The following is a 15360-nucleotide window of genomic DNA, read 5'->3' as shown; positions in this document are numbered from 1 at the left end:
TTCCATGATCCTTCGCGCCGATTAGCAAAAGACGGGTTGTTATCCTATTACGTTTTGTAGTCAAGTTAATTTATCAAAATGTCTTTTGGTACCGGTTTTGGCTCCTCTACGCAAACACCCGGTTCCACGTTTAATTTTGGAACACCTAGCTCAACAGCGGTAACACCAGTTAAGCCGCGTAAGTCACTTTCGAGAAGTTACTTTTTTAGGTTATGTCATGCTTTGATATTGGATTAATATTCCTTAATTCAAATGGGCAACGGCCACTACTAAACAGCGTTTCTGATTAACGATCCCTTCTTGCCTTTGACGAGTTTAGACAGAATTATCACAAAAAGTAGAAATAGTTTAAACCTTTTATTTTTTTAAAGAGGTTACGCTAGTCTTGTTTGTTGTCTCCGATGCCTTGTCAGATCTAAGTAAAGGTTGGCTGATACCAGTGCACTCTGGATCGCAATCCATGTTTTCCTTGCTGAAAATATTCCCACCTCTCTTCTTGGCTCTTGAAATTAGACATGCGGCGATGCAGCATAGAAATAGTAGAAGCAGAAGAGCAATACCTAAGATCAGGAAAAGCGTGGAATGGGCTGCAAATCCGGAATCAGATGACTTTTTTCCTATAGCATCGGCATCGTTTGCATTGTCTGCAGAATTTGCACCCACTGTGGTATCGTCAAGATCGTACATTTCGCTAGGGATCTTTCCAGTTGTCGTTACCATTATTTCTAAAGTAACATCCTGGAGTATTCATTAACATACATTTGTATTTGAAAATTTACTTAAAGGTTAAGTGTCTAAGATCATAGATTCATAATTACCCCAAGCGCTAAATCTGTAGTTTCGGCCTCGTTTAGTACCTCAGTAGATTCATCTGTATCTCTTGCTACTTTGTTAATTATATCCATTGCTCTGATATTATAATTATTTTCCAAAGAACTTTGAATACTACGTAATAGACTTGGTGAATATTGGTAGTATCCTCCACGCTGTTGGTCATATAATGCCAAATTAATTTTGTTCATTACATTTTAATAAAAGTAATTGACAAGATAAATCCGAACAACTAACTGGCCAGTGTGTATTTTGGCTGAGGAACGACATGATTCTTAGAGAGGTTTCTTCCTTTTTTGAACACCAATGAGGGATTACAGTATTGTCCCAAAGAGTGGCAGTTTATAACTTCTGCAAAAGTAATCTGCATGCTTCCAATAACTCTTGTTGCATTAGACAACTGTGTTCTAGTTTTTTGTGCTCAGGAAATATTGAAATTGATACGTCATTTAGGTTTAATGTCAGTCCGACACGAGTGAACGTAACTTAGCATTTGACATTTTAGAATTAGAGACAAAAACAATTGACTGTGAGCAGATTTTAACTTCCATTTGATTTGCATATATTTTGTGTTTACTGTATATAAAGCAACTAACCTCACACGTTTTATTGATTTAGCTACATTTGGAACTCCATCCTTTGGATTTAGCACACCTGCAACTTCGGCGCCAACCTTAGGTGTATTTGGTACTCCGGCGACTCAGGCGACCGGTTTTGGTAGCAGTTTCGGAACCCCAGCTGGAACTGGCTTTCCTGCTACATCGACAACGAATACTTTCGGTTCCTCTGGGACAGGCTTTGGCTTTGGATCAGGTGCAACATTTGGAAGTACGCCTGCAACTTCGACTGGATTTGGGTCTCTTGGATCTACTGCTCCAACGAGTTCAACTGGATTTGGTGGATGTCCCGGTTTTTTAACCACAACAACACCAAGTCTATTCGGAGGAACAAGTTTCAGTGGTGGCACAGGATTCGGTAGTTTCATGGTTAAGCCTACAACTACAACAACTTCTGCTGGTTTTGGAGGATTTGGATTGGGTAATCATAATGACAATTTTATTTCTTTTTATATTCATAGAATGTCGCTAATTTGAAATATTGTAACTTTTAACAATTGCAGGATCTGGGTTCACAGGATTTGGCTCTAGCTTGACACAGCCTCAGCAACAGCAACAGCAACAGCAGCAGCAACAGCAACAGCAACAGCAACAGCAACAGCAACAGCAACAGCAACAGCAACAACAGCAATCAGCTAATGCAATATCAGAAGCTTTGTACAATGCTGTCTTTAATTGCCAACTCTTTAACGATGAACGTGACAATACCATGGCAAAATGGAACCTGATTCAAGCACTTTGGGGAACGGGAAAGGCTTACTATTCTGCATCGGCACCTCCAGTGGAGATGACGCAAGAAAATCCACTGTGTAGATTCAGGGCTATCGGATACAGTCGTATGCCCGATGCAGATAACAACGATGGCCTCGTAGTTCTTTGTTTTAACAAGAAAGAACAAGAAATTAAAGATGGCAAGCAACAGTTGGTGACGTCTATAAGCACTATTTTGGGTAACAAACCTAACCTCACTGTATCGGTGGAGTGTGTTAAATCAACCAGTGACACCAAGAGTCAAGCTACAATTGTGGTATTGGAGAAAGGTGTGACAGGGTCCTCTAGAAAGATCCCAGCAAACGAGCTAGTGGCTTACCTGTCGCAAACCATGCCAAAGTCGCAACTCATACAAATCGGCGTAGAAAATATCTTTCCCCAGATGAAGCTCGATCCTTCTCAATTGAGAGAGTACCTGGACAATCCTCCATGCTCCATCGATCCGAGATTGTGGAAACAGGCACAATTAGATAATCCCAATCCACAAATGTACATTCCCGTGCCGATGATTGGATTTCAACAAGTCAAGTATAGACTGAAATGCCAGGAGGAAGAAACGTCTAAACACAGGGCATTTCTTGACATGGCAGCTGAAAGAATACAAAATTTGCAAAGGCAACACACTGCTACACAGGCGAGACTAAAGGAACATCGGAGGACACTTTTAGAATTGCAGCATCGGGTCGTACAGGTAATTCGTATTTTTAATGTTAGCAATAATTCATGGATACTACTGGATACTACTACTTTTAATATGTACAGAAATATACCATAAGATAACTTTATACCTACTACAATTATGTATTCTTGTATCGGAAAGGTGCTGGTACGTCAAGAAATTACTCGTAAGGTAGGACTGTCCTTGCAACCCGAGGAAGAAGTCCTAACGAATAGATTGGAAGCAATGCACTCACAAATCAGTGCGCCGACACAATTCAAGGGAAGAATAAGCGAAATGCTCTCTCAACTGAGAATGAGGAGACACGTGGATTCCCAAAGCCATGAGAGATACACGATGGATCCAATTGCACAGGATGACATAAAAACCGTACGTATATAAATCTTTTGTCTCATCCATATAGTTCTACAGGGGTAGTACGGGGTGACGACATCGATAAACTCGTTATTACGATATAACTTATTAGTTATCACCGAACTGTGAATAAAATAATTATGCAATTGACATTTATTTCCCCACTGCAGTATTTAAGCATGGAGCAGCAAGGCATGGCGCAACTGATTGACACGATAAACGCCGATCTGGAGAGTTTGAAGATCATCAAGGACGGCATGTCGGACCTTCTAACGGGGCACAGGATATCTTGAAGTCCGACAAAACGTCGGATGCGTTTATTAACATTGTGTGTCTCGTGCGGACGATGATAACTGGGTTGAGGGACTTGAGTGCAGGTTTGTCGGCGAGACTCGTGTAAAGTGCCATAAACGAAGGATTACTTGAAGAGCGATCGCGCGACAAGCACTGTTATCGTTACCGTGTGTTTTCGTTTGTCATGTTTTATATGAACGAGTACCATATAGGAATAATCAGTAACTTTTTTCTTATAGGCGTAAAATTAACTTTGTTAAGTAATTAGTTACTTTCTACTAAATTATGTAATCAGGATGGATCTTGCGTTGAGGAATTTGACCGACACGCGGAAGAAGATTCGAAACTCCCTTGAAAGTAAAGAAATCATTTTTAAAATTAAGAGATCTCGTGAAAATCCGAAAGCAGATGATCCATCTGTCCTAAATTCAACATCGAGGTCTGTGTAGCAGGACGTTCTCGTCACGATTACGAGTATCTTATCAAACGAGCTCAAATTGGCGCTATCGTGAGATTTAGGCCCACTCGACAGATTACAAAATCATCGACTGGTCGTGATAATGCCTCTCTCGAAAGCAGACTCGAATCTCGCGCATCTTACAATACTTAAAAAAAAAAAAAGCAGTCAAACAATCCACCTCATGTACCCTACATTTTTCTTTTATTTTTATAAAAGTATAAAAAGAAGCAACGATCTTTTCCTTAAATCCTACATAAGTCTTCCGTTCAATGACAGAAATCCTGAGGGATGAACGCGACACCGATAGGTTGAAAAACACTTTCCATGTACTCTGCATCTCTGCGCAAGTAGCTGGCTGCGTGAAATCTGAAAATGAAGGGACTTAAAGACCACTTGTATAAATAATGTACTTTATTAAGGTAGCTCGCGCCGTTATACAGTTCTCTGTTAAAGAATAAGGCACTTCTGTTCATTTCCCTGTTTCACGTCGGATACTCAAATATATAATATATTTCCATATGTACATGTGGCGTATGTAAGCGGTCGGGGCGCGTTATCGGAAACCTCAAAGATTGCTCTGAACGACGCAGTGTCATATGGAACACCACGATGTAACCTCGCAATGCAACATTATGATGAAACGTCACGATGCAACATAATGATGGAATGTAACGATGCAGCATAATGGTGCAACGTCATGATGCAACGTTGCAGTGTAACGTCACGGTGCAACGTTACGGCGCAACGTCACGATACAACGTTACGGTGCAGCGCCCAGAGGAATTTCGGGGATTTCAACTTCCCGGTGACGCGCCTCGGCGGACGCGCGTTCGTGTTGTCGCGACGCAAGAAACATCAACGAGAGTTTCTTCCTACCCGGCGACTCGATACGATCTCTCTCCCTCTTAAATATATGTACATATACGTGTACGGCGACGATCGCGTTGACTTCTGACGGCATAATTCTTGCGCGGCTATACATCTCGTTCTCGCTTCGTATCACCTTTGGCACAGACTCCGAGGAGTCCCGATTATAATCTATGTTAAGGCAGGCCTCGGTGGGTACAACGACCAATCATGTCTTGGCACTAGAGTGCAGGTTCGAGCGTTTTAAAAAATTAGAAGAAAAAAAAATGGATCGCGAGAACGCGAGGAAAATTTCGCCTCTTCAGGATTTGCACGGTAAGTCGCGATTGATTGATCCGATTAATCGTAGGGACCGGACCTAGCGCATGTGATCTTTAAAACCATCGGCAGTTTCTCGATCAAGAGAAACGTCACGAATATCATGCGCAGGTCCTAGAAAAATTTAACGGTACAAAGTGCGCGGTAATGAAAGGGCGATGTTGTCTTCGAGATCTCAACGGCTTTCCCTCGATTCAATGGCATTTAAAGGTTTTGTTTCGTCCCCTTTGATAAGGCTCGATTTCGGTTTTTTGTTCTTTTTTTTTTCCGAACCGACCAGCGTGCAGTGAACATTCGATCTTCAGGAATCAATTGTATTTCAAACCCTCCCGACTCGAAACCATTTCCCGTTGGCTCCGTCCAATGATACCCTGTCGTGACTGATCATCCGGTCGCACACCGAAGACGCACACAGTAAACAAACAGCAAATTACATCAAGATATGCATTCGATACACTCATGCACTTGCGTATATCCACGCACATAGGTCAAGCACTTGTTTCAATAAGTGCTTCGGGTGCCAAAATACATGCTGCGTGCTCATTGTCCGCATCTTCGGTGACTTTAATGTAGAAGCGACGATCGTTTCCCAAGTAGAAATAACGAGGTAGACTTCGCTCCTCCTTACAAATGGACACGATAATAGACCAGCTATACTCTCGCGGGACACGACGTCGACGCGTCATTTTTGGTAAGGTTTCGGACCCACTCGGATCATTTGTTGACAGTCAAGTCAAGCGGCAAGTCCTGCTCCATCTCCGTCACGTTGTCGTTCTTCACCCTGAGATCTTGTCCGCAGGTATTGGCGCTATCAGCCATGTTGGTCCACATGTTCTGCAGACCGTACTGCAGGTCCACCGAGCCCAGGAGGTGTCTAAAGAGGGGATTCTGTGCCTTCAGAATCAGGTCAGACAGGATCTTCGTCTTCTCCAGGATGTTGTCGCTACTGTGCACGCAACACTTGTGGCGGCAACAACATTCCGCATTCTCTTTCACGTCCTCCTTCTGGCGGTCCGGCTCCGTCTTGACGTTCTCCGCCCGCTTTATGACGGAGTGTCTGACGGGATCGGATCCACTTACTGGAGCGAGACTCTCCTTCTTACAGTGGGTCCCGTTGACGATGGAGTCGATGTTTCTGTAGTCAACGGTGGTGATCTTGCTGGGACTCTCGGCAGGCTCCTCGCTCTTGATCGGGGTGGACTGCATACCGATTCGTGGTAACGTCTCCGGGAGGTGATGAGGACTGGTGCGAGGTGAACAGGGTTCCTTTACGGGGTTGGTCACCGGGAGCTGGGAGTACATCGGGTTAACCTGGATCCTCTCGGGGATGATGTAGGTCTCCTCGTAGATCCTCGGGTAGGGCTTCGCCTCCTGTTCGTACTTCGGCGTCAGTTGGGCTGGCTCCTTGCTCTCCTTCAGGTTGTACATGTTGTTCCACTCGACGAATTTCCTCTGCTCCTCGAAGCTGTTGCTGGCCTTCGGGCTCGATCTTGAAGTCGTGCTCTCGATGCTCGAGTCCTTCTTGTCCGACTCCGAGTGGGTGCTCTGCTGCTCCTGGACCTCGAAGCTCATCTTCTCCTGGCTGTTGCTGTTGTCCTCGAAACTCTTTTCCTGCAGCTTGTCGTTGTTGTTGACGTAGTGCCGGTAGGTCTTCACGTGCTTCCTCAGGGACGAGGGGTCGGTGTACCTCTTCGGGCACCCTGGGACCTTGCAGCAGTATGGTTTGTCCACTGCGTGCGTCCTGGTGTGCTTGAAGCGGTCCGAAGAATTCGAGTATGCCTTGTTGCAACCTTCTACGGGACACACATAGGGTCGCTCCCCGGTGTGCGACCTGGCGTGGATCTTCAGGTTCTCTGCCCTGCTGAAGCTCTTGTCGCACTGGAAGCAGTGGTGCGGCTTCTCATTCGTGTGCGTCCTCACGTGGACCAGCATCTTGTACCTGTGAGGAATCGATTATAGAACCTCCTTCAAGTATCCAACCACACGTCCATGCCGAAAATGAATTCCTTCATCGAACAACGTCGTTTAACTGCATTTTGTCAATTTCAAAGAACATGTTGATTGAACGAACCGAATTTTAGGTCACTTGATTCGATCAACTGAAGTGTTTTGGTTACACCGTTTTATTAATTTTAGAAAAATACTTGTACCGATTATAGGAAATACGGTGTACCATGTATTTTGATTAAATGTATCAAATGTCATGTCATGTCGGTCGAATGCATTGTCCCTGTGACAGAACCAAGAAAAATTGTATTGATTCAACCAAATATTTTTCTCCGTGCACCAAAATACGATATCAAGATACTGCGCAGTTAAATGATGTATACGATAAATTTTGCAATCAATCCCACTTTAGTTTAGAATCGAAGTATTTACCTCGCATTGAACCCACGCTCCCCTCTTGCACAACCTTCCCATCCGCAGTAGAAAAGACCTCGAGGACCCGGTGCAGCATGCAACCTGGCGACGTGACCAGCAAGTTGCTCCAGTGATGTAAACCATCTTCCGCAGTTTGCCCATCTGTAACCAAAACACGTCTTACTGCCATTCCCTTGGAATATCATATTATACCCTGAGCGAAAAAAATTTACTTCCTAGGCGAGATTATTTAATTAGTTTCTGCTATCTAAATATAAAAAGAGAACAGAAGAAATTATAAAAAATTCCTGGCATCGTTAGAATTGATTTTAAAAGTATCATCGGTGTTGCATCCTAAACGGTGACAAGTGGGAATGATTTCGTGCCAGTTGCGCGCCAAATACATTTTGATCGAAGCGGCCTGAGGGTCTTTACGCCAACGTGCGGCATATCGACACGAGTCGAGAAGAATTTTATAATAACTCTGCACTTATGGTTATCCTTGCGTTAAATTTTCTTTTGACAATCTCGAGCCTTTTTTCTGACCTTGTATAAATATTTAATTTACATTTTTGGGGGTATTGAATACATTTGCGGAAATTTCGGTTTTCTCGCAGGTTCCGTCTCGACGGGATATCAGTGCCCGATTTGCGTCACTAACACTCGGCGGATCGTCATTCCAATTGCCGCCAATTCCGCCGACTCGGCAATTGGTACCGATTGACTCCAGTTTGTCGACGTCGACCACGGCGTCCGCCCTGAAGAATCAGCTGACGTCGACCTGGCGTAATTGCCAACTAGAGCACACGAATTGTTGTGCGTCAAAGGTGAAGGCTGCGACAATTGGACCACCACTGGTGGGACGATTTGCCCCGAATACTCATGATGACATTTGTACGTAAACCCTTCCGATAACTGTGAACTTTTGAATCCTATTCTATTCGTCTTCTCAGTGAACTAAAGAATTGAAAATTTAGAGAAAATATACACCTCGCAGGACACCTCTCGTCTGCTAAACCATTATTTTCACCAGTTGGCACCTAGTCTTGTATCAAACGAGTGGGAAAAGAAGCCGAAATGGCCAGAAATTCAGTAGCCAGACTTGCTACGCAATGTTGATATGCTGTGATTCCCTGGAAAACAGTGTATAGAGGCGAAAGAAAAGAGACCGATAAAGAGAGAAGATACGGATCACCGAGTCAATGTCAGTCATGCTAACTTTGGATCGAATTTTGAAATTGAAACACATTGAGCCAACTTATTATAAATTAGCATCGCAAAGGCTCCTGCACAAAACGTTGCAGAAAAGAACGTTACCGAAGGACCTGAGACCGATGTCTATGTCCTTATCAAAATTGGCAGCTCTTATCGGTGATCTTCGTGGCCATTTGATCGGAGTTATCAAGATGGATCCTTTGCGATGAGGGCAATTTACCAGAAAACATTATTAAAGAATAAATAACTACTCATAGAAGTATCCTATCTAACCATCCCTAAAAAAGAAAACAAATGGTAAAACCATTAAAATACAACGTTGCAATGTAATCAATGGGAGGAGTTATTACATATCCAACGATAAAAACCGAAGACACCGATCTAAGTTTCTTTTCGCTCGAGACATAACCTCTTCGAGATCGACCATCGAGTCGCGTTCGAGGCGTTGCGTCGTCTCGTTTTTACTTCCCCTTTTCAATTTCCTTTACAACTATTTTGTGTCCGTCGTCATATTGCAATCTTCGCCAGGTATACGATCTAGAAAAGCCAGAGTTTGCGGATGAAAAATGAAATAAACGGACAAGTGCCGCGGCGCCAAGAGTCGTCAACATGGCGGACGTTACAGGTCGTTGTTAAAAGAGGTGTTACCCGATAAAAGACCGACGCCGATAAGGAGCGCTACTTCTTGAGATGGTTTTATTGCCACGAGGTCGCCGCGTGTTCGATATTCCTTGGTTAACATCCACCAGGATGCGTCACATCGACGCGCAATGGATCATGACATTCCCGACGTCTACGTACCCACACTCGACAACATATCCCAACAAGATACTATCAACGTTCCATGGACGTTGACACGTTCGAGATTACATTCGCGTCTCACGTCGCCCGTGCCGAGATCAGATTTATCGTAACTCGTCGCGTGATAATACACATACAAAGAATTAATCGAAACAAAAACCAATGTAAAAGGTCCTATCTACCGCACATACTTATAATGTATTTGGCGCAAAACTCAGCCGAGTTTCTGAACAAGCCGTGTTTGAAATATTAATAAAATGGTCTCCCCTTTTAATACACAAAAGAGGTCATTTTATAAATTAAAGAGATATCCTCTTTTATTGCTCATGCTAGGCCGTGCTAAAAATATTAATTAAAAATATTTCATTTGTATGTGCAATAAAATGGGTCGAGGAATGCACTCAGTTGTGTTTGACGACGATTGATATTTTTATCTACTTAACTACTCGAGAGTCGATGTTGAGAAAATAAACAAAACTAGTCACCGGTGTAGATAGGATGGATATTAAAAACGCTATCGCGCCATTTATCAATGAACTACTTGAGCACAATCGAGAGAATGCTTGATCCTGACGTTTTTCTTCGCTTTCCTTTCCCCTCTTTTCTCTCCCTTCAATGTGTACTTCCGCCGTCTCGAGAGCGCTGCGATTTCTGATACGAGTGAAGATACGGGAAACTGGTTGTAATCCAGTTGAATCGGGTAAGGGGACGTGACAAATGATCGAACATAACCTGCAAAAGGATGCGGCAAATGGGATTTTGTTAATGGTAGTTTCTCGCGCGCGTAACCTCGACGCGTTACAAAATGGCGGCGTCGGGCGCGACGCGCACGTTATCGAGGAGGAAACACTGATAACGGAGAAATCGAAAAAAAAAATCGGAAAAACCGGAAAAAAAATCCCCGAGTCACGTGAAGCTAAAGAAGGGGCGGAAACGAGACAACGGATAGATCTGGTTAAACAAAACGTCACACATAAGACACATCATTTCGCATCGGCTCGACTCCCTCTCGTAGTGACACTCAGGTCTCCGAGTACATAAAACAAATGTCGATAAGCGTCTTCGATAACGAGAATACGTGCACTTCACGAGACCCCCGGTCTTAACGAGAATTTACGAGCACCGAGTGACGGAACTCTTCGACAATTACGCACTAATTCTTGAGGTCGGGATTTGAACCCCGCGACTTCACTCGGTTTCTGAATTAAATTAGTCGTCCTATCGGTCGATCTATTCCCAGATACACGGCAACGTATTATTACCGAGAAAAACAACAGGAAATACAAATGTTTCCCGGTAAATTCTCATGGACCGCCAGACGCAAAGACCTCTGAATTTAAATTACAATTAAACGTTAAAACTCATAGAACTTGTCAACGAATAAATTTAAATTACTTAATTAAGATACGGATTCGCGCGGCATTTTTGAACGTGTTCATAAGTAGGTTAACGGAAATCCCCAGGTATTCAAGTCCCTTGCGATGGTAATATAATAATCGAAGTTACTTTAAAACTAGAATAAAAAATGTATTGCCAATTACGTATTCAACTAGATAAACATTCCTACAGTATCACAACTACCAGTTCTTGAATCGGAAATGGAATCATTCCGGATATCCCGTAAATCTCGCGTGAAACCATCCAATCATATCGCGTCCAATATGGCGGCCAAGATGGCCGCCGTCGTTTTCGGTTCGCCGCCTCGCAAATTAACCTTGGTGTCGAGACCAGTACATTCCTCAACCCGCCGATTAAAAAATACGTATAAATCGTGCGTTACCTGCACTTGAGTTGAGCATTCTCTCCTCTCCTGAGTGAGCCCAGTTCCAGGCTGGAGTTGGATGCGTCGGAGTCACTATGCGCAGGGCTGGGAGGGCCGCCGGCTCCCAGGGAACCCGGGGAAACCCCCATGGCAGAGGGGGAATTCCCTAGATCCTCCTCGGCCGGCATTCTCCTGGGCCACGCCGGAAGGTCCAGCGGCGATTGGTGGAGAGTCAGGCCGGTGCGGTAAACGACGCGCTGATTGGCCGAGGAGTAGCCGGAAGTCGGGACGTACAGACCCGAAGGTACAGCCGCCAGCAGGGTGCCCGGGTAGCGAGCGGCGCCGTATGGACCAACGTGGGTTGGCATTCTGCCCGGCACGGGAAAGATCATTTTTTAACTCGTCGAGCGACCTTGCTCCTTCAAAACAGAGGCCAAAGAGACCAAAGACGTGCAGATTGACCCCCTAAATCCCAATCTCGAGGCCGAATCGAGATTATCGAATCTATAACCGATACTCCGTACGAGTTAACTTTCCGATGGAACCCCTTTCTCCTCGCTCGGGGAGAAATTTCCCGCGCGCCACTTTCCGGCCCAGCGGAAAGGTTGCAGGGCAGCGATTGGTCGGCCCGCCCGGAGCCTCGCTCCTATTGGCCGCGATCCCGCCAGGCGCGCGCCATGAGCACGTGGTAGGGAGATCGGTAACTCGGCGCGACTAAATGCCCTAAACTCTATAGATGGAGATCGCAACGAGTCGGCGGGTCGCGACTCAACTCCGTCCCGCCCCAGCGCCGTCTCCCTGGATTGGGCCCTCGAAACTTCGTCTAACTAACGACTTTCGAGGGTCCGCCCTTACGCAGAGGCCGGCTCGGCCCTGTGTCGAACTCTCGGGGCGAAGGCTACATAGGATCGCGCAAGACTTTCCAGGTCTCGCCGCGCTCGACGGGGCTTCCCGTCGCTCTTTCCTGAGTACACCGCAGCTCCCAAGCCGCTTAACACACACTTGCGCACATACACCACTCGGTCCGAGTCCGTATCGTCAGATGTATTTGAACCGGTTGGACTTGAGTATGCGGTAGCTCAGGAATTGCTTGCTGTATTCGATCGAGAACATAACTAGGCTGGGACGGACGGTACAACTCATGGGGCAAGAGCGGTACTCTTCTCGGCGAGTGGCCGCCGCGATCCTCTATCTTGGCGGGTCGCCGCGCTACCAAGATGGCGCCCTTCGTCGCGGAGTTTCGGGAGGCCGCCGCTTAAGGTGGCGCTGCGCGCGCCCTGGCCCGATCGCTCGTCAAGGTTGGCTCTCCCCTCGAAGTTTTCGACTCGCCGCGTGTTTGTCCGGTCGAGGGCTGACGCTAACGCTAGGATAACGTCGCCTCCTGCTGGACCGACATCGGCGTGATCGAGATGCCACGAATAGAGAGGTTAGGTCTCGGCGCCTTGATGCACTCCTCAGCGGAGTCCGCGGGTTGCGGGGGCGGGGCGTCTCGAGGACGCGATCCCTCGCCGGCGATTATCGATACGTGTCGTCGTGCTCGAACGTCGAGTGATCAATCGGGACCTGAGCCAGGGAGATAACGATTGCGACCGACGTGCCCGCGAGCGGCCGAATGTCAAACTAATTTCACCGCGCGCTGCGTCGCCTTTTATATCGACCTCGTTATCGGCTCTGCCTACATCCCCCACCTCCGCGTCGGCCGTGGAACATGGGGGTGATAACGAGGCGCTACATGCCGGCGGCTCGGCCGCGGATCGGCGAGCACGTGGCGTCATCGATCGATCGATCGAATCGACCGCGGCCTCTGGCTAAAAGTCGAGACCTGTAGATCGCTCGTCGAATTTTCATGGAATTGTCACGATCTGTTCAAATGAATCCAAAGTTTCGATATAAAGAAATTAATTGATCGACGATTTCTAACAGGTTAGGAAACGTGGATTAGGTCTCAATGACTCCGTCTCTATCGTACTCCTAAATCCGGGGTTTATCGGGGCCAAACCCAGTAAATCCGAATTTAAGCGTCGATCGAGACCTTCAGGATCGAATCTGCGTAATTATTAATGCGATGGAGACATGCGATTTACTGGACCCGATAAATCCCGGATTAAGGAATACGATAGAGTTGTAGTCTTTGTTCCCATACTCCATTAAGAGGTACTTCAATAGCGTCTCGGACAAGTTCATGGCCCAACTGGCAATAAGCGCTAACGGGCGCTTAATTATCTTCAGACCACCAGTGCTACTGTAAGAAGACTCTGGAAATCTTTTAATGTACGCGAATGGCGTTATTCGTTCTTTCGGTTTCATTTCGGTGCGACAGATTGGATAGTTATTCGTTAATTTTGTATAATTTATATATATATGTATAAAGTGGAATCGTATGTAGAGCGACGATTTTTTTTATTTTTTAATGGATTTAGAATGGTGTTGTTCGACAATTGATGGAGATAACGAGAGGAGATAACGAGATCGAATACACGTCCTCGGTAGATTAAATCGGACTGATAATGGGTTACCAATTTCGGCAGGGGAACCCGTTTCGGACCCCCTCGAATATTCTGTGCGATCGCGGCCTCTTATTGGTCGAGATCAAGACCTGCTGACCAATCGCAACTCGGAACAAAGTCCCTACTACGGATCACCGGAACGCTATCTCTGGGGGTTCTCGCGAACTACGACACGCTAGCGTCCCGCCTATCGTATCCTCGTTATAAAGTCCATTACACAATTACCGAGATAAGCTCTCGGATTTTCGAGCAAGCACTATGAAAGTGTACGCCCACAGATCTCGTTATCACTCGGCGGTCACTGAAATGCTCAACGTTAGAGCGACGTAAATCGTTTGAAAAGATCCGGCGCGATAGTAACGCCACTCAAGGTAAACCGCGAGAAATTCTGAGCGTCCTTAAGAAGAAGAGGAAGAAGAAATCTTCTATTGAAGCTTAATGGACAATGCACGTACAGAAAAGTCTGCGACGGAATACGTGTGATTAAATGTATGAATATATATGATCATAAAATTGTTCTCGGAGAAAAATAGCGGCTTAAATCAATAACATCTTTGTTGGTTCAATTATAGAATACGGTTGTCAATCAAATGTTGGACAATCGTATGGACAATCAAATGTTTTGTTCACTTTAACGGAAGAAACGATATAAATGTAGTTTTTTTTTCTTTCAGACTCCGCTTGCTGATATCTCGATCGAAGCACTCTGGCCCGACATAATGGAAAACTCCGTGCATCGTCGATGTCGAGCACAAATAAACGTATCCCCGAATTTCTCGATGCGATTGGCTCTGTTTACACTTTTGCATGTTGTGCAAAGCGAGCTGATAAAGTTGAATCATGTACCGCCCTCACGGGGCACTTTCCAAAGAGTCCATTTACATGGTTCATGCAATTTTCGCACAAAACAAATGTATTTGGCTCGAAACTCTACCGACTTTCTTGTTACAACCGTGCCGTTACATTTACTAACGCACTATGTGTACGGACTCTCGGTCGGCTAATTTCACGTCAAGTGGTGGATTCAAAAACTCATCGATGTCATTGATTCCATATGATACAGAACAATGCAATTCGATAACAAATCACGTTCGGCCTTAAAATTGGAACAATGGTTCCGTGATTTTCAACAATTTCCAGTAATTTCCCCTTGCGATTTCCACCTGATTTCCGCGTGACTTCGAGCATTAAAATCCATAATTTCCTAAGGATTTTTACGACACGTTACCTAATATATCCACTCGATTCGTGGTCTGCATTTAAAAGAAGTCCTTCCAAGATACGTTCTTACGAAATTTTGTTTACTTCCATCCGACGCCATTTTGAAGTTTCTCGATATTGAATCTCGAGGGGCAACCGCGAGGAGATATTCACAGATTTCTCGGACTTCCTCGATATCTTCTCCAGCCCCTCGTTACGTCACCTGTGTCCACACATCCTGTGATAATTGCTAGTGCTTCTGTGGCCATTAGCACTTCCAGCAGAAACGAGAAGTCGAAGACACGTCGTGTCAACAAGAAGAC

General features: G+C 45.4%; 2 protein-coding genes across 4 annotated transcripts in view; one reads left to right on the top strand and one right to left on the bottom strand.

The window, feature by feature from the left end:
• Positions 1 to 17: 17 nt before the first annotated feature.
• LOC105703330 (nucleoporin p54) lies at positions 18 to 4529 on the top strand. 2 transcript variants are annotated; one of them, XM_012431651.1, is made up of 6 exons: positions 18 to 178; positions 1450 to 1869; positions 1952 to 2016; positions 2047 to 2910; positions 3040 to 3267; positions 3423 to 3551. In XM_012431651.1, the coding sequence occupies exons 1-6, from the start codon at positions 79 to 81 to the stop codon at positions 3543 to 3545; spliced, it is 1800 nt and encodes a 599-aa protein (XP_012287074.1). In that variant the 5' UTR covers positions 18 to 78; the 3' UTR covers positions 3546 to 3551. The 2 variants fall into 2 exon arrangements, with proteins under 2 accessions (XP_012287074.1, XP_012287073.1); XM_012431650.1 differs by having other exon boundaries at positions 1952 to 2910; positions 3423 to 4529.
• LOC105703332 (zinc finger protein GLIS3-like) overlaps positions 4403 to 15360 on the bottom strand; it is a 30491-nt gene continuing 19533 nt past the window's right edge. Inside the window, exons 2-4 of one of the 2 annotated variants that reach the window (XM_012431653.2) lie at positions 11349 to 11699; positions 7571 to 7714; positions 4403 to 7130 (exon numbers count right to left, since the gene is read on the bottom strand). In XM_012431653.2, the coding sequence (XP_012287076.1) occupies positions 5906 to 7130; positions 7571 to 7714; positions 11349 to 11698 (1719 nt within the window). In that variant the 5' untranslated portion in view covers position 11699 and the 3' untranslated portion in view covers positions 4403 to 5905. Of the gene's footprint in view, positions 7131 to 7570; positions 7715 to 11348; positions 12936 to 15360 lie in introns of those variants that run through there. The other variant, XM_012431652.1, reaches the window with a different exon arrangement.

The sequence above is a fragment of the Orussus abietinus genome, unplaced genomic scaffold (genome assembly GCF_000612105.2).
Source record: "Orussus abietinus isolate OABI.00-Male unplaced genomic scaffold, Oabi_2.0 scaffold424, whole genome shotgun sequence".
Lineage (NCBI taxonomy): Eukaryota > Metazoa > Arthropoda > Insecta > Hymenoptera > Orussidae > Orussus > Orussus abietinus.
Note: the sequence above shows the minus strand (reverse complement) of the source record. Positions and strands in the feature narration are given on the sequence as shown.

Coding starts and splice junctions, on each gene's coding strand:
- LOC105703330 (XM_012431650.1), top strand. CDS start 79: ATGTCTTTTGGTACCGGTTTTGGCTCCTCTACGCAAACACCCGGTTCC. Junction 179..1,449: donor GGTAACACCAGTTAAGCCGC/GTAAGTCACTTT, acceptor TTATTGATTTAG/CTACATTTGGAACTCCATCC. Junction 1,870..1,951: donor TTTTGGAGGATTTGGATTGG/GTAATCATAATG, acceptor TAACAATTGCAG/GATCTGGGTTCACAGGATTT.